The sequence below is a fragment of the Ictalurus furcatus genome, chromosome 7 (genome assembly GCF_023375685.1).
Source record: "Ictalurus furcatus strain D&B chromosome 7, Billie_1.0, whole genome shotgun sequence".
Classification (NCBI taxonomy): Eukaryota; Metazoa; Chordata; class Actinopteri; order Siluriformes; family Ictaluridae; genus Ictalurus; species Ictalurus furcatus.
In genome coordinates this window covers 15,672,399-15,696,138 of record NC_071261.1, presented here as the reverse complement: position 1 = coordinate 15,696,138, position 23,740 = coordinate 15,672,399, and the positions used below count along the sequence as shown (strand labels likewise).

General features: G+C 38.6%; 1 protein-coding gene across 2 annotated transcripts in view; it reads left to right on the top strand.

The window, feature by feature from the left end:
• Positions 1–583: 583 nt before the first annotated feature.
• dock11 (dedicator of cytokinesis 11) overlaps positions 584–23,740 on the top strand; it is an 83,007-nt gene continuing 59,850 nt past the window's right edge. For both annotated transcript variants that reach the window (XM_053628890.1, XM_053628889.1), the window contains exons 1-8: positions 584–842; positions 8,182–8,298; positions 8,739–8,828; positions 9,004–9,086; positions 13,388–13,448; positions 16,089–16,184; positions 16,305–16,439; positions 16,667–16,841. In XM_053628890.1, the coding sequence (XP_053484865.1) occupies positions 741–842; positions 8,182–8,298; positions 8,739–8,828; positions 9,004–9,086; positions 13,388–13,448; positions 16,089–16,184; positions 16,305–16,439; positions 16,667–16,841 (859 nt within the window). In that variant the 5' untranslated portion in view covers positions 584–740. The remainder of the gene's footprint in view (positions 843–8,181; positions 8,299–8,738; positions 8,829–9,003; positions 9,087–13,387; positions 13,449–16,088; positions 16,185–16,304; positions 16,440–16,666; positions 16,842–23,740) is intronic.

Sequence of the window (23,740 nt, the reverse complement as noted above, 5' to 3'; positions counted from 1 at the left end):
GTACATTTTTGAAGAGGATGCCTGGTATAAATTGTTATTATTTTGTCTTTTGGGAAACATGTAAATATCTTATGCTTCTGAAGGACAGTACTAAATGGAAATAAAAGAAATTTAAACACATCATTTTTTTATGTAAACAAAATAATAACTTACCCCAATCATCCTGTTTAAACAATTATACTCCTTGTATCATGTTGCCTTCTTAAGCATCAGTGAATGTTTGCACCTTTTGTAATAGTAAAAACTTGTGAACTTGTTCATTTGTGTAAATTTAGTTATTATTGTGTCTCGCGTCTTACTGTCCTAATAAAGTGATCTATCTATTTATCTATCTATCTATCTGATAGGCGAACTGCGCTTCAGATGGTTTCAGGTTAGTCTTCTTCCTATATTTGTTAATAAATAAAAAAAATAATCTGTGCAATAAAATGCAATCTAAGGACTATATCTACAAAAGTTGTAGATATTATTTTATTTAATATTAGTTTAATTTAGTTAATTTTTATGTGTTTCTTTTGTGCTCCATTTTAAAAAAGATATATATATTATTTTATTTTATTTTTTAGGAGTTTATACATCAATCTGGCAACCCTTCTGTGGGCGGTGCAGCGTCGCTGAGCAGCTTTACTTCTTGGTCGCGCCACATCTGTCTCTGTCTCAATCACACCTGGATTTAAGGTAATGTCTCGGATTTCACAGGGAAAGTTGATGGAACTGTTAAACGTCTAAAGTCAAAAGCCATGTCCGAAGTGCGGAAATTCACCAAAAGGCTGAGTAAACCCGGGACAGCGGCGGAACTCAGGCAGAGCGTGTCGGAAGCTGTCAGGACGTCTATTGCTGTGGTTAGTAACCTCTAGTTTATATCCACTCTAAAGGAACAGTGTCCTGTTGGTGGTCATACTCTAACTCTCACCTTCATCTCTCATGCGTGCACAAATGCATAACGCTTTTATTTCCACAGGTATAAGCTCATATCTCGTTTCATTCGCGACCCAAATGTAAAGCGGTCTCAGACACTATTTCCCGTTTGCCACCCGGTAGTTGCAGTGAACTGATGCTGCGGTGTAACACACAAGCAAAGGCTCTTACTTACTCACTCATGTGATTTGTGTGTTTCAATGCATTGGTTGAAGATTTTTTGAGGGGTGTTGTTTGAATGTAATGACCCAGTATTCCCCTGATAATGGCTGTCCCACTAGCCTGATGTTCCTGGTGTACAGACCACATGCACATGGACTGTTTGTTGTCTCTCCTTTGTGTTCAGAAAAAGCGGCCCATGTGCTTGTTCAGTCTTATTTTAATTGCTTACTTCATTTTTTCTTCTTCTTCACTATATTATGTTTGCGCTTATGTGTGTCCTTTGGAGACTATTGTTTGAAGAGTGAATGTAAGCTGTGTCCTTGTTCAGAAAGGATGAATGGATTCACATGCTGAAGAAGGGGTTATTAAGATGTTGGCTGATGATGCTGCAGTAAATGATGCAGGAGGGGAAAAAATGGCTGCAGTCTGTATGTCGAACCTGACAAGTTTTCATGGGCCGCACAACGAATTCAGTCTCTCGTTGTGCCCTGACTGGAGAGGATGAACGGTCGCCAGGCAGTGCTGTATGGAGGTCATAGTGATGCTGAGGGAACCCTTCGAGGGTTTCTTTTCAGCTGTGCTTTCTGTACTTTCTTGCTTTTATTCTACATGCTGCTGAAGCCTGTCCTCTTGACCGTCACCTCTTCACCATCTTTGTACTGGGACTTTACTTTGATCCAACAGTAAGCCAGGTTGTCATGGCGTGCCTTGGGATTACAAACACTTGGGTATGTTGTGTCTACGCCTGGTGTCAAATGTCATGGGTTCAAAACTTAACTAACTTTGATCATTTTGTTCAAATGAACATAGTTCATGTTTAAAAATGATATTACCCGGCAAGGTCTTTGTACCTTAACAAAATATGTTCTTCAGTCTGTGTCTGTTCCTGGAACTGAAAATAATTTAGGCCTACAGATTTAAATGAAAACAATTCACACGCATAGCTTAGGTTCAGAAAAGGGCCATGATGGATTCAGGGTATTGTGTTTATACACAGAGTCCACCAGCTGCCTTTTACATTTGTGTTATTCTAAGTGAAAGTTATCTGGAAAAGCAATTAGCCCTTCAGACCTCTGAAAAAGACCTCAGTTAGTCTAGGACACTGTTGTTGTTGAAATTTCTGCAACTGAGATTTTGTCATAAAGATTGGTTGTAAATATTTCAGCGCAGCGTCTTTCTTCGGATACGGAAGTAAGAACTTCACCATAGCTAACCCAAGCGCCAACGCCCTGCAAATACAAAGTGGTCTGCTGCTAGCAAACACTTCCTTTTCCCTCCTGCTTGTGGTTTGACGATCTGTAATTCGTCTATTACACTTTGTGCCTCTTTATATTATACAGTAGCAGTACAGAGTGAAGGGTTTTGCAGTTACGATACCCACTTTGGTTAATCTCAGGCCAGAGTACTGATTTCTTCTATAAGGAGATGGGTGTACTGTTTATTATGAAACAGTTCCTTGTTCAGAGTACAATGATGAAAGTTTGTTTGGGGTAGAACTGAGAGGGTTCAACAGTGCAGGCAGAAGGCAGTAAGACGCTGTAATTCGACCAGTGTTGGAAGCCTGGATTGTGGTTTCAAAATCCTTCATGCACATGCCTTGACGCATGACAGGAAGCTGTTAAGCTTGCGGGTATGCAGATGTTACAAAGTGGATATAAACTTGTGTTGTTACTTTTGAGTGACATGCGGCGTCTTTTTATATTATCGTATGATTAACATAGAAAATCAGCATGCACTGGTATGATATCTATATGAAGTAGTTCCAAGGGATTCTTACGGAATTTCCTTTGAGCACCAAATCCTGTTAACTCGGCTGCAGAAACAATGAGCAGATTGTAAAAGACACTGACTCGAGTTAAAATAGTGCTGAACGTGGTGCTTCTTATCATTTGCGCTAGCTTGTAAACACCGATTGGTCAGCTTTAGGGCTAAAATTCAGAAAACGCAGAACATCACTTACTAACGTCTTACTCCTTACTTTCTCATTTCCTGCAAAATATAAGGCCCTAAAAGCAGTGAGCACATTTACATTCTAGGTATGAGGATTAAGGTTTACATTCTCAGTTCAAACAGGTATGTCAAGTTTTTTTTTTTTTTTTTTTAGTTTTTATTATAAAATTTTCCAGTGATTTCCACAGAAGTACCCAGGTTGATATTAATAGTACTTTCGGTTGCCACACAGCCTCCACTGATAAGTAGATCAAGAGGTCATGACAGTGTCATATTAAGAGGCTTTGTAAGTTCTAAGCAATACATAATTTGCATTGGTACTCTGATACATAATCACATATCCAGAGATGAAAGGAATTTCCCAATATAATTCTGTTCTTTTAAAGGATTTTTAGACCAAATAATGAACACTTTGCTTTAAATATTATTTTAGAACGACAGAAAAAAATTGACATTGTAGTAAATACTTGAGGTAACTTACTTAACTTAATAATACCAGTATGTTAATAGTAGTTAAATTCAATTCAGTTTTACTTGTGTAGTGCTTTTAACAATGGACATTGTCTTGAAGCAGCATTGCAGAAACATATAAACACAGGATACAGATTTTAAGTGTGTGAATTTATCCCAAATGAGCAAGCCAGAGGACATGATGGCAAGGAAAAACTCCCTAAGATGATATGAGGAAGAAACCTTGAGAGGAACCAGACTCAGAAGGGAACCCATTCTCATCTGGGTAACAACGGACAGTGTGAAAGGAAAAGAAAGTTCATTATGGTTTTTATACGAATTCTGTTTGTTGAACTAGTCCACTGTTCACTAAAAGAGACCTGAGTGCAAAACTGCATGTGGTAATTGCAGTCCTAAGGCCATAGCAGCAACCGTAGTCCCAGCAACCACAGTGAGAATGTCCATGTGGAATTGAGGTCCAAAACCATTTCCATGGTACTTCAAGCGACACCATCCTCAGCAATCTCCAGACTGTAGCCTCCAGTTCATGAGAGCTCCATCCAGAGGTAGGGCATCAGGATGGAATAGGCAGGTCCGGAGAGCAGAAAGGGTCAGGATCACTGGCAGTGTATTCCAACTAATGGTGGTGGGGAAATTGTATAAAATAAAAACTTTCAAAATGGCAGATTGTTGGGATCCATTTGGAGCAGAACATATTATTATAGCCAAACTTTTTCAAAGAAAATTTGTGTGCCATGTAATGAAAAAAAAATTATAGAAAATTGAAAGTAAAACTGCAGTGAAGAATGAGCTGGTCTATCAGGAATTCATAACGCCCAAGGACACATGGTGTTGAGTTGCTCCTCACTGCATTAAGAATTTTTTCCTTTGTGTGATCAGAAATTGTCTGTGGTTGTTTATGTAAAGCATTTTAACAATCCTTTGGACTAAAATGAGATCTACAAGAGTTTACATTTTGCAATAAAAAAAAAAATGTTTGTATCTGTTGTGATTTGGCAGTTTTTGATTACATGTGATTATCTACAGGCCTGAATATAAAAGTTGCAGAACCATAATCAGGTCTGATTAACTGGATTCTGGTCCAGTGTAATTAATAATGTCACAAACATATGGATAATTCTGTGTGACATTATGATTATGATTAGAGGATGTAGTGCATGTTTAAAATGATTACATGATGTACATGTTTTAAAGTGCTAAAAATTGGTTCTTTATGCAGCATTCTTAGATATTTTCATAGCACGTTGTTTGAAGGCTTCATGACACTTCCACCGCAAAAATTGACCTCTTAACAAGTGGAAATATCTTGAATGTAGTCAAATCTATCTAGTATTTCCTATTATAAGATTACAATAAACTAAATATCCATCCATATCGCTTATCCTAGACAGGGTTGCGGGGAGCCTGGAGCCTATCCCAGGGGACTCAGGGTACAAGGTCAGGGACACCCTGGATGGGGTGCCAACCCATCACAGGGCACAGTTGCACACGCAGTCTCACACCCATTCACACACTTCTGACAATTTGGAAATGCCATTCAGCCTACAGCACATGTCTTTTTGGACTGGGGGAGTAAACCAAGGTACCTGAAGCACAGGGCAAACATACCATGCACTCCATTCCACACACACAGGGTGGAGGCGGGAATCAAACCCCACAGCCTCGGAGGTACAAGACAAACGTGCTAACCACTAAGCCACCGTGCCCCCCAATAAACCAAATAAAAGATTATTAAACCTATTTCAAGCCATTTGTACTCATTTCAAGCTTGAAATAATCTTGTTCTATTGGCAGATAATTTTGCTCATTTTATTCACGCATTTATTTCTAGAAAGAAGCAGAATTATCTGCCAATAGAATAAGAAAACTACAAGCGTATACTTAGAAATACTAGATAAATTTGACTATATTCAAGATATTTTCACTTGCTTAGATGACATTTTTTGCAGTTTACATAAGTCCTTAATGGCAATTGATGTGAACCTACACAAACAGTGCTTATTTATTCTTTTATCTTTAGCAGAAAAAAAGAGTAGTTTCTTTGTTTATAGTGACACCTGAGAGACAATGTTTTGTGTTGACATAGGTTGTGTTGGTGGCACAGTGCTGTAGAGGGTAGCGTTGCCATCTAACCACTCCAGAGTCCCCTGAGCTCAGGTTAATGTCTGTGTGGAGTTTGGCATGTTCTCTCCATGTCCTCATGAATCTCCTTTGGGTTCTCTGGTTTCCTCCCATCTCCCAAAAGCAAGTCTGTTGGTTTGATTGGCTACCGTTATTCACCATGACCCTGTCCAGGATAAAGCAATTACTGAATGAATGAATAAAGAATAAATGAAAGAATGAATGAACAACTGTAGGTTGTAGCTCAGTGTATGTCTGGTATATCAGAATCATAGCTGTCCAAGTAAGATTACTCATCTAACCATTCAGTGAGCCTTCGTGCACTGTCGATGTTTCATCCTAGGATAAAGGTGATCAGTCAGAATGATTTACAGTGACCCTTCACTCGAAGCGGACAAATGGAGACAATCCACAGTGTCAATATCCCCCTGTCAGCATAAGAAAACTACTGGACCCCCTCACTGTAGCTGTGAAGCATTCAGTCATGTACCGTTTTGGTGTACGCCCACTTGTTTGAGAATATGGTAAAAAGTGAAACAAAGGGTCCATATCACTTTTCTTTTCCCCCACATCTATATTGACCAGTGCCTGAAGTTTCTGAACCAGATTTGCAACTCTCAAATGTGAATTCATATTTGTAATAAGGGGTTTATGTACCGTAACCATACTATAACATCCCTCTCTATGTAGTTTTTGCTGATAGTCTGGGCATGTCCTGCATGGACATTCCCTCGAAGAACAGTTGCTCTTCTGTTTTTCCCTTACTCATCGCACTAATTCATGAGCATCACCACCATTGAATTTCCAGCTCCATTTACTGATGTCTTTCCCTTAAATCTTAAAGCAGTTGCCACTTTAGTCACTGTTCTTATTGAAACACAGCCAGTTAAGCAGTCTTTGTTACTCAAGCGACTGCTCCAATAATAAACCTTCTGTCAACGTTAATTAGGCATTTTTCTTTTGCCATCTTGAGCCAAAATTGAGGCCAACTCGGCCTGCTCAGCTTTTTTAAAAGTACTTGCTGCAGAATTGCATTAATTGTATCGTACCGTACATTTGTCTTTAAGCACTTGTAATTTTATGTTCCTCATTTGTAAGTCGCTTTGGATGAAAGAGTCTGCTAAATGAATAAATGTAAATCTCCACCTCAGGTTTTCCCTTTCATTTGCTACATAGTTCTGTATGTTATGTACATTTTCACTAGGCTTGCTGCGATAGTCGGTGTTCCCGGTGTTACACAGTGTTCGGGCCGCACACCGATTACATCACTCGCCCACCACAGCACCACCCCCACTGTCGTTTTCCTTTTTTTTTAGTAATAAAAATCATTTAGTTTAGATAGAGAACAGATGCTACAATTAAAAACTGAACATGTCTGCTCACTTCAGCATGAGGCGAATGAGTCAGAGTCGCAGCACAGATTTCATTTCATCACATCACATGACGAGAGTGAGGCGAGCTGACTGACAAGATGATGGCGGAAGATTTGGTTTCAAAAGTTCTATGTTTAATATAAGCGAGTTTGTCATTGTACCGTTTTGTTGTTGTTGTTGTTTTTCATTAAGAATAATAATCAACCCACCACTCAAGCAATTGCTGCCCCCGAGTTGCTGCTAAAACGTGCGGGCATTCATAAGCGATTTAAAAGTGAGGGGGAAAAGAGGGAATCTATCTCACGTGACCTGACCACAACCATATGTGCTTTTTGAACATCCCAGTCGTCCACCTCTTTTTTGCTGTTTTAATAACCTCAACCATTCTGGGAAGGCTTTTTACTGCATTTTGGCGCGTGGCTGTCAGGATTTGTTCTCATTCAGCCACTAGAGCATTTGTGAGATCAGACACTGATGTTGGGTGAGGAGGCCTGGTGTGCAGTCAGCGTTCCAGTTCATCCCAGAGGTGTTCAATGGGGTTGAGGTCACGGAGTTCTTCCATATCAACCTTGGTAAACCATGTCTTCATGGAACTTGCTTTGTGCACAGGGGCATTTTCATGCTGGAACATGTTTTGGCCTCTTAGTTCCAGGGAAGGGAAATTTTAATGCTACAGCATACAAAGACATTCTAGACAATTATGTGCTCCAACATTGTTGCAAAAGTTTGAGGAAGAAGTAAATGGGTCTGATGGTCAGGTGTCCACATACTTTTGGGCATCGAGTATAGCTTTTGCAGGTATCCTATGAAAAATATCTTTAAGTAAGTGTTAACATAGGTGTAAAATATAGCGGCAAGGGTGATCAAAACAGAGTTTTGTTGATTTCTATAGACTGAAATCCCTTCACCCAAAGTAGTGTCACATGTTTTTGGAGGTGTTATTGTTGCAACATGCTGTCATACACCTAAAATTAACTATTATGTCAGTATGATGCTGTATATCTGCTGTTTTCTGTTTTCTGCTTTGAACAAGCAGCAGCATTTATGACTTCGAAAGAACTGAACTTTGGTTCAATTTTGGTTGAGTAGAGCAGAGTTATGGTAAGATATCCCATCGTTTGAGTAGTTCAGTCATCTTATTAATATATGTTCTTATTTCTGTTTCTGTGTGTGTGTGTGTGTGCAGGAACAAGCAAAGATCATCGAGCCACTAGACTATGAAAATGTGGTGTTCCAAAGGAAAGCGCAGATCCACAGTGATCCTCAGAGAGACCTGCTGCTGTGGCCAGCTGATGACGTCTCAGTGAGTCCACCAAAATTAACTCTCATTATGATACAGTAGAGCTCAGTGCAGGCGGCTTTAAGAACACACCGCCAGTTTGGAGTATATTTAACCCAACACCATGACGAGTACTTTTAACCCAAGATCTTACTCTAACATAAAGTAAACAAAACAGTAGAAGGTTATGTAGTATCAAATAGAAGGCGCTGACTATCAAATAGATGGCGCGCTGTCAAAAGATATCTATAATTTTATATCTGTATCTTTGCTGTGTGATGGAGAAACGTGCTTACTTTTATTTAAAATAGTACAGATCCATTTTTGGTTTTTCTGTATGTTTGTTGATTAGGATCTGCAACAATACTGGATGTTTCATCGATAAGCTTCTGAATTTGGGTTCAGTCATACAGGATGCTTTTTAAACAGCCAGTTAATGCTTGCTTTAAACTGCTTTTTTTCAGGAGTTACGAATCGAGCGTCAGAGAAGAACGACTGTCTCATCTGTACCTCAGAATGCTGAGCAAGAAGCGAAAAGCCTATTTGCAAAAGAGGTACTTAGCAGAGCATCTGATTCTGATTTAAAAAAGCTTGACTAATACGTATTCCCGGACTAAGCACAATGGTTTTGTCACACTTTCCTACCTTACTCACTTTCCTACCTCACTCATGTTTTTCTGAGCACATCTGGTGCTGTGATGTAGTAACTGGTGAATGTTCTTTTGGCAGTGCATCAAAATGTACAACACTGACTGGCACATGATCAGTTACAATTATGAGGCTTACTCAGGATGTTTCCGCGCTCTTCCCAGGTAGGATGCTCCAGGTTTTTATTATTATTATTATTATTATTATTATTATTATTATAATTATTAATCGATTGTCATGTGTCAGTGTATGAAAAGCTGGGTCTTCAATGTTTGACATATTTGACAGTTATGTAAATAGCTCACTGTTAAATAACTTACTGATTATCTTAAAACTGAAGTGTTACTGTATTTGTTTAGAAACCCTATACCTAAAGCTTTTGTTATAGCACAGTGAATATAAACCCAGTTGTTTCCCCAGCAGTTAAACTTCACTGATCTTATTTAAGAAATTTTAATATTATTAACTTAGTGAAAATACACAGTAGTGCCATATGGTTAGTGGAGATGCACCGATGTATCGGCCGATAAAGGCAAATTTTCACGTTATTGGCTGATAGTTTAAAAACATCTGATGATCAGGGCCGATTATATCCTGTCAATCAAAAGAGGGCGGGAAAACACATCGATTTCGTGGTGTGTCTGTAAAGATGATGTCTCTTGTGTGGAATGTCAACAAAACTGCAGTTTGTAAACTCTATAAGCTCTGCACTGCTAAAATTTTACACCGGACGCTGCAGCAGTGAAACGGGAGTTTCGGCGTCGAGTGTAATTATTTTTTTGCCGCGCTGCTCATCCTGAATTAAAGCACCAGTACACTGTTGAAAGATTTAAATGAAGATGAGTTGACAAAAAACTATATATTGCACAGAAAAATATATTTGTACCGTAGTATATTTCATATCCAGTTAGTGTTAATGTATAAAAAAGTTGATATTATATATTACCAGTTTGATGTTCAGTGATGAAGTAGAAATGCTTTTGTTTGTGGTGAGTGAATGTGAGACTAACAGGAGGTTTTTTAGATTCCAGTCAATGTTAATGTGAATGTATAACATTCAATAAGTTAAGAAATCTTACTTTAATCTTCAAAATTTAGTTTATGTGTTAATGTTAGAGTAATGTTTTCTGTTTATGAGACCAGTTTACTGTGAAACAACTTTTTGTGGAATTGTGGAATTAATTATTATTAATTTAAAAGAAGGCATAAAAGGCAGAACTATTGGTATCGGCCGATAACACTCTGAATAATCGGTTATCGGTATTGGCTGAGAAATTTAGTATTGGTGCATCTCTAATAGTTAGTGAATCCTTTACAGTCATCTGAATTTCAGCATAAATCTTCTCTAAATGGTCTTCTAAGTCATGAAACCAGATCCCAGTATTACAAATAATGCGTAAAATTACACTCATCGGCCACTTTCGGAGGAACATCATACCACTGGGTAGAACCTCCCTTTGCTCTCAGTTTGCTCAATTTGCTCGAGAACCAAAAAAACTTTCTCCACACCATTACACCACCACCAGCCTGAAGTGTTGACACAAGGCAGGTTGGCTCTATGGATTCATGCTATTGGCACCAAATTCTAACCCTACCGTTTGAATGTTGCAGCAAAAACCATGATTCATCAGACGTTTTTCCCATTTTGAACAGTCCAATTTTCCTGAGCCTCTGCCCAGTGTAGCCTCAAATTCCTGCTCTCAGCTGGCTGGAGTGGAACCCGATGTGGTCTTCTGCTGTTGTAGCCCATCCTCCTCAAGGTTTGACATGCTGGTCATTCTGAGCTTTTCTGCTCACCACAAATATCAAGAGTGGTTCTTTTATTTATCGTAGCCTTTCAGTTAGCTCAAATCAGTCTCCCCATTCACCTCTGACCTGTCTAATCAAAAAGACATTTCTGCCAACAGAACTGCTGTCCATTAGATGTTTCAGCAGTTTCGGAAATACTCAAACCAACCTGCAACCAGCAACCTCTCACAACATGTCAAAGTCACTGAGTTTTTTTTTTCTCATTTCGATGTGAACTTTAACGGGGCATCTGAGGCTCTCTTTTATTAACCGTTCTTTTATGCATGACTGGCTGATTAATAATTGCATGACTGTAAAAGATGGTTTGGCTTGCCGGTTTAACATCTGCGAAAAAAATGCTGGATATTTACAAGTAGTTGACACAACTCCGGGACATTATAAAGCTGGAATTATCCACTGCACGGGTGAATTTTGAACAAACTTCTACAATGAAGATTTGGACTGTAGCTGCTGAGATGGTTTTCAAGTGTATTGCACTAAACAGTGATCTGGACTCAGAGTGAATACAGTTGATTTCTACCCCCCTTTTTCCCCCGTGATGTGTACTTCTGACATTTATGTATCATAATACCTGTTTTTTCTGAATAGTATGAGCCCTATTGTAAAGAGACTGTAGGATTAAGTGGGGTGAGAGAGGGAGGGTAGGTGGGGTGTGATGTTGAACTATCAAGTATGTTTATGTTCACATTGTTTTTCAAATTTATAATTATAATAATAGGGGTGCACAGTGGCTTAGTGGTTAGCATGTTCGCCTCACACCTCCAGGGTCAGGGGTTCAATTCCCACCGTGGCCCTGTGTGTGCGGAGTTTGCATGTTTCCTCCCCCAGTCCGAAGATATGCATGGTAGGTGGATTGGCATGTCCAAAAGTGTCCGTAGTGTATGTCCAAAAGCCCTGCGATGGATTGGCACCCTGTCCAGGGTGTACCCTGCCTTGTGCCCGATGCTCCCTGGGATAGGCTCCAGGTTTCCCATGACCCTGAAAAGGATAAAGCGGTATAGAAGATGGATGGATGGACATTACTGTGCAGATGTACAGCTGTTCCTAATGATGTGGCCAGTATTTACTTTCCATTCCTTGTTGCAAAGAATGATCTGAAATCTTTAGGAAAAACCTATGTGAACCTATAATTCCAGTTACAGGTGTGAAAACCTTCATCAGAAAGGACTTTATCCAAACAGCCTACCTGCCACACCACCACACTGACAAAAACCCATTCGGAATTTTGCAGTCAGTATTGTAGTCAGTAAGCAGTATTGCTTTGTAGCTTTTGTAGATATCATCAGAATACGTAGGACTAATCTCTTTGACATGGGAATCTCACTAACACATAGATGGTGGGCATTGTGCATGGCATGACATACATGTTGGGCCATCAGGAGCCACTGGAACAGTTTTGCATAGATTCTGCAAGTCTCTGGATCTGTACTAGAGGGATGAACACCATTCTTTCCACAGATCTTCCCTCAGTCCCTCAGTTTGTCTTAGATGATGGTGGAGGAGAGCACTGTCTAAAACACTCCAACATCACTACAAAAATTCTCCCATATGTGCTCAACTGGGTTGAGATCTGGTGACTGCAAAGGCCTTTGCACATGATTTACATCAGTTTCCTACTCATCAAACTACCCATTGAGCCCACATACTCTGTAGATCATGTGTCACCAACCCTCTTACTTGAGATCTACCTTCCTGCAGGTTTCATCTCCAACCAAAATCTCACACGCCTGTTTTAGTTGATCAAGAACTTCTTAAGGCAGTAATTAGATGGTCAGATGGGCACGATTATGGTTGGAGTTACAGTCTTCAGGAAGGTCAATCTCCAGAAACACGGTTGGTGACCACTGCTGTAGATGGAAGCCATGCTAGTGGACCCAAACCCTGCCGGCAGAATTTCCCTCACAGCGTAACAGATTCACTGTTTTTGCCTTTAATTTGTCCGTATACCAATACTACTAATTTGTCTGTATAAATACACGTACCAGAATTCTGCACAGAATAGTGATCACTAAAACAACAAATTTAAACCTATCCACATGTTACTGTGAATTGAGCAAAGCATTGAATCTGTTCTGTGTGTGGGTTCTCCACATTGTGGGAATTACAGAACCATATTTGGCCATTTTTAAAACTCAAAATTCCTGAAAAAAGAAACATTGAAGACCTGATTTGTGAGTTTAGGCTCTTGGTCTTGCTACGAGACTCAACTTTGGTTAAGCTTTAATTCCTAGATAGATAGCTGATATGTTCCTGTAGAATTTCCTGTTAGGAATCTAGAATTGTGCAAAACTGAGACGCACTGTTTTTGTGCAACTCCTACACAATTAGTCTTAGTACTGGATAAGTGTAGTTGTATCTGAGGTCTGAATACCAATGTGTGCAGGTTTGGTATTAACTCCTCATTATGTGTGGTCAAGTCAACTCTGAAAATATGGCCCTTAATGAATAAAAAAAAAGTACATTATGTGTGATATTTAGTTTTATTGGGTTCTTTTAATCTATTTTTGATCAAATTTGAATTTACTCTAAAATACAGAAATTCTTAAAGGTTCACAAGCTTGCTAGTGCCAATATAAATTCACAATGTTTTCAGTGTAGTCGATTGTTCCAGTGCTCTGCTCACAGTCTAGCTGTACTGCTTTGTTTTCTGTTCCAGTAAAGGGACTAAGACTGAGAAACTCCCATACCACGTGTTTGAAACTGATGAGGGAGAGGAGGTAAGAGGACTTCAGTGTATGTCTGTGATTCTGAATTCCTGATCAGTGTGTTAAATGTGCTCTCAAGCTAGAATCAGTGAAACTGCAGTGTGACTTTTGACCATACGTGTTACAAGACCCATGAGCAGTCATGGTTTGTTGGTTCCAGGTCTACAGAAGCTGCAAAGCTGCTAATCTAATGCATGTTAAAAATGATGGTCTTGTGTTTTTTTTTTTTAGTCATGATGTGTGATTTGATTGCTAAGAGGAAAATCAGTCACATGTCTAGAGTCAGCACAGAGGCCTTTTCAGTGGCCTGAAGCGCTCACACTATAAATAGCCACAAATGAAATGTCTGGTCGATCTGGCTGATACAAGATGGAGAGTATGAGTGACTATTAAAGGAGAAAGTATTGCCTTTCTCTGTGTTTTGTGTGTCTGTAATGCATCAATGCCATTCAGAGGTTGTTCTAATTTTAAACGGCTTCGTATTTTTCTCTGTGGGGTTGCTGAGTGCGTGATATCATGATCATGATCCAGAAGTCTTATAGCCCTGAAGCTAATTTCCAATACTGTTTCCTTGTGTTAGCCAATTCGAGGACATTAGTGTAGCCCTGTACATGCCTGCTGAAATGAATAACTGATGGAAAATAATGGCTTTTAATCCATAGAGCGGTCAGGGGAAGAGAGGAAGCGGGAGAGTGATTGATCCTTTAGTCTCAGAGGAGCAGTGAGCGAGAGAGGGAAAGAGAGACAGCAAGAGAGGGGAGGGAGTGCACTTGGACAATCACATTACAGTAGAGAGCTAGAGAAAAGCGCATTGATATAGGGCGCCAGGCCACTTCAATTACATTAGAGAGATATATGCGCTGACACACACACACACACACACACACACACACACACACACACACACACACTGAGAAATTGTGTTTCTGAAAGCTCACTGCATGAAAAGCTCACTGCATGAATTAGGACTGATTATCATTAGTACCAAAACTATAGAGAACCAGAAATAACAGTTATATGGCTTACAGGTATTTTATTTCCCATGGGAACATGACAGAACACATGTTAAATAACTTCTGTTTTTCATATTAAATTTACTAGGTTACTGTTGCTAAAAGATCATTTGACTGTAGAAACCCTACACAACATGTGATATGTAGAATGGTTGTTTACAAGTCTGTTTACATGACTGTAAGATGAAAAAATAAGAAGTTGTTTTTAACTTATGTGGTAGCAGGGGTTTAAAAATTACTGAGAAAGTACAGTAGATCTATGTGTCAAAATCATATTCTGTTAAAAGTCTTTGTATCCAGGCAGCTGTATTCAAGTGAAAGTAAAAATGTCTTTACCTGAAGCAATTAGGTAATGTCATGTTTTCATGTGAAATGTAGACATTATTACTCATCTAAAACGGCTAGGAGATGGTTTTTGTTTTAAGCAACCATGCTGTTTTGCCTGAAACATCAAGTAAGTTTGCTGGTAATATGCATGAATAATGCTCCATGGTTCTCTAATGAATGAATTGGAAGTAAATAACTAATATTTACCCTTTTAAATGATATTTTATTGGACATATGAGACAGGAATATGCATGTATTAGGCATTAACTTACATTAAATGTCCCCATTTTTAAACAATAATAATCCAGACAAAAGTTAAATAAATAACCCTTAGCTAGAATCTAACTTGTTTCCTAGCCAATTACATTAGCTTCAGGAATCAATGTTAATCTAACCTGGCATTAGCAAAGAAAACAAGAAAATTTAGTTAAATATAGCCAGTTAATGATAGCAAGTTAGCAAAACTTATATCAACATGCTTTTATTGTTGCTCAAGGGGGTCACACCAAATACTGAAAGCAAAGGTTCACATACTTTTGCCACTCACAGATATGTAATACTGGATCATTTTCCTCAATAAATAAATTACCAAGTATAATATTTTTGTCTCATTTGTTTAATTGAGTTCTCTCTCTACTTTTAGGACTTGTGTGAAAATCTGATGATGTTTTAGGTCATATTTAATGCAGATACATAGAAAATTCTTTTAAGCACCACTGTAGTGACACTGGGTTTTGTGAATATACAGTACTATGCAGAAGTCTAAGGCACATGTCAAACTCTGACAAGTGGAGATACATTCAAAAATAATGAAATAAAGAGTCTCTAAATGTCCAACTGTATAAGCAGTAAAATGTAATAAATAAATAAATAAAAGAATAAATAAAGTGTGTCCACCATTTGCCTTTGATTAGGAGGTTGTTTCGAGTACCTTGGAGAACCTCTCACTTGCTTCAGTTTTCTGCAGAAAAAAAATCCCAGACATCCTTGATGATGCAGTGTATTATTACACATATAGTATATGTGTATTATTATATAGTGTATATACAGTGTGTAAAATGTCTTTTAGTGACATTTAAAAAAACATTTAATATTCTTTTTACTTATATACATTCACATAAAATCAGCATCAAAAATACTTTTTCTAAAAAAAAAAACCTAGAGTGCATAAGACTTTTGCATATATATATATATATATATGTTATATATGTTTAACTGTAATTTTAGTTATGGTAACATATGCCATAGTTTGAGTAGTTCAGTCATCTTATTAATATATGTTCTTATTTCTGTTTCTGTGTGTGTGAATCAGGACTCCTTATCGCTGTGCTCTCAGAAAGGAGGTGTGATGAAACAGGGATGGCTCCATAAAGCCAATATCAACAGCAGCCTTTCTGTGTCAATGAAGGTAACTGAAACCTTATTAACCGCATTCATTTGAAATCATATGGTCTGTATTTTGTCTTAACCGTGATTCCTTTGTTTATACGTCAGCCTCATTTACTTAAGCAGGCTTTTCTAATCCTAGGTATTCAAGCGGCGGTATTTCTACTTGTCTCAGCTCCCTGATGGTTCCTACATTCTCAACTCCTACAAAGATGAGAAGAACTTTAAAGAGACCAAAGGCTCCATCTACTTGGACTCTTGTATCGACGTAGTGACGGTACTCGTTATCAGTACACTTAACCAGGGAAAATATTTACAAGTCGTATAGTCAGAACTTTCCTAACTCCTTGGCTCAGGCTTGGGTTTGGGTTAGTGGCCAGGCCTGTGGTAAGACATGGGGTTTATCTGTAGTATTTTTTAAGGATTTGGAGTTCAAAGGCTAAGCACTCAAATGGAAATGCTGACTGAGAAAAAAGGTGTAAATGGTCTCTGCCTGCTCCATAGTGTCCTAAGATGCGTCGGAATGGCTTTGAGCTGAAGATGCAAGAGCGCTACAGTCACTATTTGGCAGCAGAAAGCGAAGCTGAAATGGAGGACTGGGTGAACACACTGAAGCTTGCGCTCCAGAGTTCATCAGATGACAGGAGGAACGGAACTGACTCCTCAGACTGTGCATTAGGTGTGTTTATCTGTCTTTTACTCCCTCTGTCTCTGTCTTAGAACTTGAGATGTTTTCCTGAACCCGATGGGAACTGGATATTCACACTGCTTTTCTGTTTCTCACATATTTGACCAGCTCTGGTATGGTTTAGACCAGTGGTTCCCAAACTTTTCCAGGGCAAGGCCCCCCAAATGGCATTAACATTTGACCGAGGCCCCCCTTTTGCAAGATGTCTTTAAAACACATTAAAAATACAGAATATATCCCCCCCTTTTTTATTAATAACTACATCTTGCATCTTTACATTACATTAGATTAGGAATTGATTGTGTGTGTGTGTGTGTGTGTGTGTGTGTGTGTGTGTGTGTGGTTGTCTGAGAGTGAGAAAGAGAAAATCATGTATTTATTTATTTTTCACACCAAATTGTTGAGGCCCCCCGGGTGCCCCCTGGCGGCCCCCACTTTGAAAACCACTGGTTTAGACTTCACATTTAGGTTCTTCGTAGTCTAGATGACATGGCCAAAAGTATGTGGACACCTGACCTTCTCACACACCCCCATATGTGGGCCTTCTCCAAACTGTTGCCACAAAGTTGGAAACATAAAGGATGTCTTTATGTGCTATAACACTTTAATTTCCCGTCTCTGGAACAGACCTAGCCAAAACCTGTTCCAGTATGACAGTAATGCCCCTGTGCACAAAGTGAATCCATGAAGACATGGATTGACAAGGTTGATGTGGAAGAACTTGAATGGCCTACACAGAGCCTTGACTTCAACCCTACTGAACACCTTTGGGGTGAATTAGAATGCTGACTGTTTGTCCAATCTCAGTGCCTGACATCATTCATGCTTTTGTGGCTAAATGGGCAAATTCCATTTTCCATTTTAAATCATTTCTCTACTTTAGTTTTCATCCCTAATTTTATTCCATTCTTCAGTTATAACATGTGAAGTGTTGCACTGAGCAATGAATGCATTGAACAGTGCATTATTGGGTCGTGTAAAGTGTACTGAAAGTTACATTAGAAGGCACTGACAGATTGGTACATTTGTATTTGACTGCATGTACCTTTTTTTTATTGTCAAGTATTCATTCTGAATTTGTTTAATGCTCTACTGAATGCTGAATACAAGATAACGGCCAGGATTTTGTCTTTTTATTTGGTGGTAAATAGGTTCTGCCAGAATTTTGTCTAGCTATGTCTGGTTCAGATTCTCTGTTGGGGTTGAGACGATCTTAGACTGTATGCTCTTGGGCTGTGGTATGGTCGCGGCTGAAACTTCCGGCTTGTCTACCTCTCTCACATGCACATGTAGTACATACACTGTGTTCTATAATGCAGGCAGTCATTCACACTCATACTCATGCTCAGTTGCTACAAACATTAATGCCACAGATGCACATAGCTCACATGCAATACAGAGCAAGGTCAGACACCACACCTGCTGATGATGTGCTCTTTAGGTATGCGCTTTGCACATTTGTTGTGTATTATTTTTATATTTTTAGGAATAAAACATGATGGGGCAGGTCCTAAAATGTTTTATTCCCTTTGTACCACAGCAGGTTTTTCCAATACAATTTTTTATCTATTTATTAAAGAACAAGATTTTATACTTTTTATCCATTTACAGTTGCATTTACTGTTTTGGAACGTCCATGAAACAAATTCCTGTTATCGTTTACGTTATAGCAGCTATAAACAGCTGTTCCCTCAGCTGCCTCTCCTTTTCTCTCTTTTGAAGTTAATAACACCAAAAATGCAGATTGTCATGTTACTGAGAAGTCAGAAAACTTAATGAAACAGCCTTACCTTTGACTTTTACAAAGACTCATTCCAAAATTGCTAAACTAATATATCATTCTGCATATGAAAGCTTCACCATATCAAAATTGCCCATACAAATCCTTGCACAAGTTGATACTATGAAAACAAGAACATATCTATGCATCAGTACCAACAAGTGCTTTAATATAAACCTGCAGACCATTCTGAATTGAGAATTCAACAGCACTGTGGTATAATTGCATTTGAGACTCAGGGTGTACCTTGGTCTTACTAGTAATTCTACTGGCTCACCCACAATCTGTACAGTAAATACATATAATTAATAACTTGCATAATGCATATTATTAAGAATGTTTAGTAGGTAAAATGAAACTTTGCCAATCTGGTTTCGTTCAGCTTGTTGTTCATCATTGTGTCACCTTTACTTCCCTTTCCTAGTTTCATACTTTATTTTCATTGAGGAAGTTATTTAAGAGCATTTTGCCTTCAGACTTTCCTGTATGTCAGTAAAGCAGAACAACTGTGCAACAAATGCAGCCTGCTTGTGTGTGTGTTTGTGTGTGTGTGTGGATGTACGTTTGAGTCTGGGTGATGCCTTTCATTAGAGCAGAGATCATCCCACTGTCCTGCCCTGTGTGTAAATATTTTTCCATGCGTTGGCAGTCTGCGACTTGGCCGTGACTGGATTCTGCTGTTCTGTGGGAGTTTTGTTGGACAGAGCGCAAACTCATACGGTTGACTGAGATTCGTTAGAAGCTCGGTATATACAGGGAGAAATGAAAAAGTTTCATTTTTACCCAGAAAATTGCTGGTGGTAGGTAGTAGCCAATGATGTACAAAATTTTTATATATATATATATATATAATATACACAAACAGTTGTGTCCAAAAGTTTGCATACCCCTTGCAGAACCTGCTAAATCTTAATTCTGTTAACAAAATAAGAGGGATCATAAAAATCCCATGTTGTTTTTTATTTTTTTTTATTTAGTACTGTCCTGAATAAGCTATTTCACATAACAGATGTTTACATATAGTCCACAAGACAAGATAGTAGCTGAATTTATAAAAAATTACCCTGTTCAAAAGTTTACATACACTTCATTCTTAATACTTTTTGTTGTTACCTGGATGCTCAACGAATGTTTTTTATGTTTTGTGATAGTTGTTCACGAGTCCCTTGTTTGTCCTGAGCAGTTAAACTACCCACTGTTCTTCAAAAAAAATCCTTCAGGTCCTGCAAATTCTTTTCTTTTCCAGCATATTCTGCATATTTGACCCCTTTTCAACAGCAGATAAAGATGCTGTTATATGATGCTGACATCCATCTTTTCACACTGAGGACAACTGAGGGACTTGTACACTATTACACTATTAAATGTAATAGTATTACATAAGGGATGTAAACTATTATATAAGGTGCAAACATTCACTAATGCTAAATAAGGCAACATGATACATTAAGAGCCAGGGGGATGTAAACTTTTGAACAGGATAATCAGTGTAAATTGTTATTATTTTGTTTAAAGATCTCTTTTTTTCATTTAGTACTGCCTTTCAGACGCTAAATAAGATACTTACTTAGATATAAGATAGTTACGTCTCTCAGAAGACAAAATACTAACAGTTTATATTGTTAACAGTATTAAGATTTAGCAGATTCTGTAAGGGGTATGCAAACTTTTGGGCACAACTGTATGTGAACCTTGGCAATCATGATAAATATTATTAAATGACCACAGCATAATCCGCAGCAGTTTCAGCATATCCCACATGTGACTGTTTGTCATCTTTCTGCCCCTGTTCTGTTTCCTTTTCTGGGAGTGTGTGTTACCTGCACTCTATCAGCTGAGGCCACATTTTAGTTTTTGTTGAGCAAATATTTAAAGGCATTTTACATAGGACTAAACAATGCTGACTATATTGCAACTCATTTCTGGGGAGCTTAATACGTCCTTTCATTATCTGCAACACCTGGCTACGGTAACCTCATAACGTGAAAATGACTGCAGCAGTAAAAGTAGTTGTAATTGGCTGTAGTGTGCTTAAGTTATGTTCCAGGTGTTGGATCACATAATTCTCAATGTGATTCCCGGAGAACGTTGAAGTACAGATTAGCAACATGCTGCTTTATGGAAGATGTGGTTTATTTGCAGTAATACGCCAGCCGATGGAGCGATGTTGAAGTGTTAGGTGCACGTCTGGTCTATCACTGCGAACTAATCTAAACGGAAAAGATTATATATTGGGTACAGCTGAAAAGCTTTCGGTGTGAAGTAAGCAGGTTGGTAGGTTTAGTGTTATATGCTGATTCATTTCAGATGGTTGGGGAATGCCTTCGCCGAAAGGATGAATGTCATGGACTATGTTTACATGGACAGCAGTAATCTAATTACTGACCTTATTCAGAATAAGACTATATTGTGATCAAGGTGTTTACATGAGTTGCTTTTAGAATATTAATTTCATGTTCAGGTTTTACATGTTATTGAACATAGATTGATTAACAGCACACGTCATTACGTCCCCACGCCACGCCGTCCGACGTTCCCTCCAGAATTTCACGTATCAACATACATAACATATTCGTTATGGTACCGTATACAGTTTTGGGTGTTTCATTTTGAATGTTAAGAAAGCTTCAAGTTAATTATTTGTCATGCTGTACGTGCAAATAGATGACTGCTTAGCTGGATTTATGTCTTTAGTCAGATTAAGGTAATCAATAATCAGTGTTTACATGGTAATTTCTTAATCAGAGTATTGTCTTAATCGGGTTAATATCGGATTATTGTCGTTCATGTAAACGTACTGATGGTTGTGCTGAATACAGCGCAGGACTACGATTCCCATCAGCCATTTCACCTTACCCAATCACCAGATTCACGTCACATGACTGTTTGCACCTGATTCATGTTCTGGTTTAACGAGCACTAGTATTTAAGTCACATTTGTATAACACTCTTTATCTAGCATCTGTGTGAGTAAAGTCATCGTACTGTATGTTGTTATACAGTGGCAAGAAAAAGTATGTGAACCTTTTTGGAATTTCATGGTTTTCTGCATAAATTTGTTATAAAATGTGATTTGATCTTCATCTAAGTCAAGGGTATTGACAAAAATAAAGTGTCTAAAATAATAACACAAAAAAAATTCTTATCTTTCATGTCTTTATTGAGAACAAACAAAAAAAAACCTCATAGTGATTGTGGAAAAAGTATGTGAATCCTTGAGTTAATGACCTGAAAAAAGCTAATTGGAGTCAGATTTTAGCACACCTGGAGTCTCGTTAAGAAAATGAGTTTGGAGGTGTGGACTACAGCTACTTTGACTGATAAAAACCCCTCAAACTTTTGGAGTTGCTCTGCACAAGTAGCACATGCTTATGTGAGCCATGCCTTGCCAAAAAGAGCTTTCAGAGGATCCACGATCAAGAATTGTTGATTTACATAAAGTTGGCAAGGGTTACAAAGTGATTTCAAAGACTTTAGAAATTCACCAGTCTACAGTTAGGCAAACATTTTACAAATGGAGACACTTTGGGACTGTTGCTACTCTACCATGAAGTGGGCGCTCAGTCAAAGTGATACCAAGAGCACAATGAAGACTCATCAGTGAGGTAAAGAAACAACCCCAAATGACAGCCAAAGATTTGAAGGCATCATTGGAACTGGTTAACATCTCTGTTCATGAGTCTACAATACGTAAAACATTGAACAAGCAGGGTATCTACGCAGGACACCACGAAGGAAGCCACTGCTTACTAAAAAGAACATTGCTGCATGCCTGAAGTTTGCAAAAGAGCACATTGACACTCCACAGCGGTATTGGCAAAATGTTTTGTGGACTGATGAAACTAAGATTGAACTATTTGGAAAAACCACACAGCACTACATCTGGTGTAGAAAGGGCACGGCATATCATCATGAAAACATCATCCCAACCGTAAAGTATGGTGGAGGAAACGTCATGATTTGGGCCTGCTTTGCTGCATCAGGGCCTGGCCAGCTTGCAATCATTGAGGGGAAGATGAATTCCCAAGTATATCAGACAATTCCTCAGGATAATGTGAGAATGTCTGTATGTCAGCTGAAACTGTGTAGAAGTTGGGTGATGCAACAGGACAACGACCCAAAACACCGGAGCAAGTCCACAACAGAATGGCTTCAGAAAAACAAAATCCGCCTTTTGGAGTGGTCAAGTCAGAGCCCAGACCTCAACCCAATAGAGATGCTATGGAATGACTTGAAGAGAGCCATACACATGAGACGTCCAAAGAATATGACAGAGCTAAAGCAGTTCTGCCAGGAGGAATGGGCTAAAATTCCTCCTGAACGATGTGCAGGTCTGATCCACATCTACAGGAAGTGCCTGGTTGAGGTTATTGCTGCCGGGGGTGTCAACCATTTATTAATTCTAAGCGTTCACTTACTTTTTCCACTGCCATTTTGAATGTTGAATGAGGGTGTTCAATAAAGACATGAGGGATCAGAATTTATTTTGTGTTATTATTATAGGCACATTATATTTGTCAATACCCTTGACTTAGATGAAGATCAGATCACATTTTATGACAAATTTATTCAGAAAACCATGAAATTCCAAAAGCTTCACATACTTTTTCTTGCTACTGTATCCGTGCCATGCGCATCTGTATTTCTTGCCTGACAAGTTTGTGTGTGTGTGTTTGTTACATAGTCTTAATCCTTGTTCACGTGTGTTGCACTTTAAAATACTCCGCACTGGCATCCGTCTCCAACCCATCTATGACGGTGAATTGTTTGCCATCAACAAATACAGGTTACACTTAGTCAGATAACATCAACTATTAAAACTCCTGCTTCAAAATGACACTAGGATAAAATGGTGAGTGAATTGACAGGTTACATTTATTAATTTGGTTGTTTTTAATCCAAGTAAGGCCAAACACAGTCTGAGTGTTCTCATGTGTTTTCATGTTTAACCGCCCATTTTTACAGTAGCATATTAGGCTACGATGGGACTGGTGTGAAACCAATAGAAAATCATATATACTCACAATGTGCTTCAGAAATGTAAAGCTTTCTGCTGTGTTCATATTTTGTGTTACATTTGTGTTTTAGATAATTTGTATTGCCCTGAATA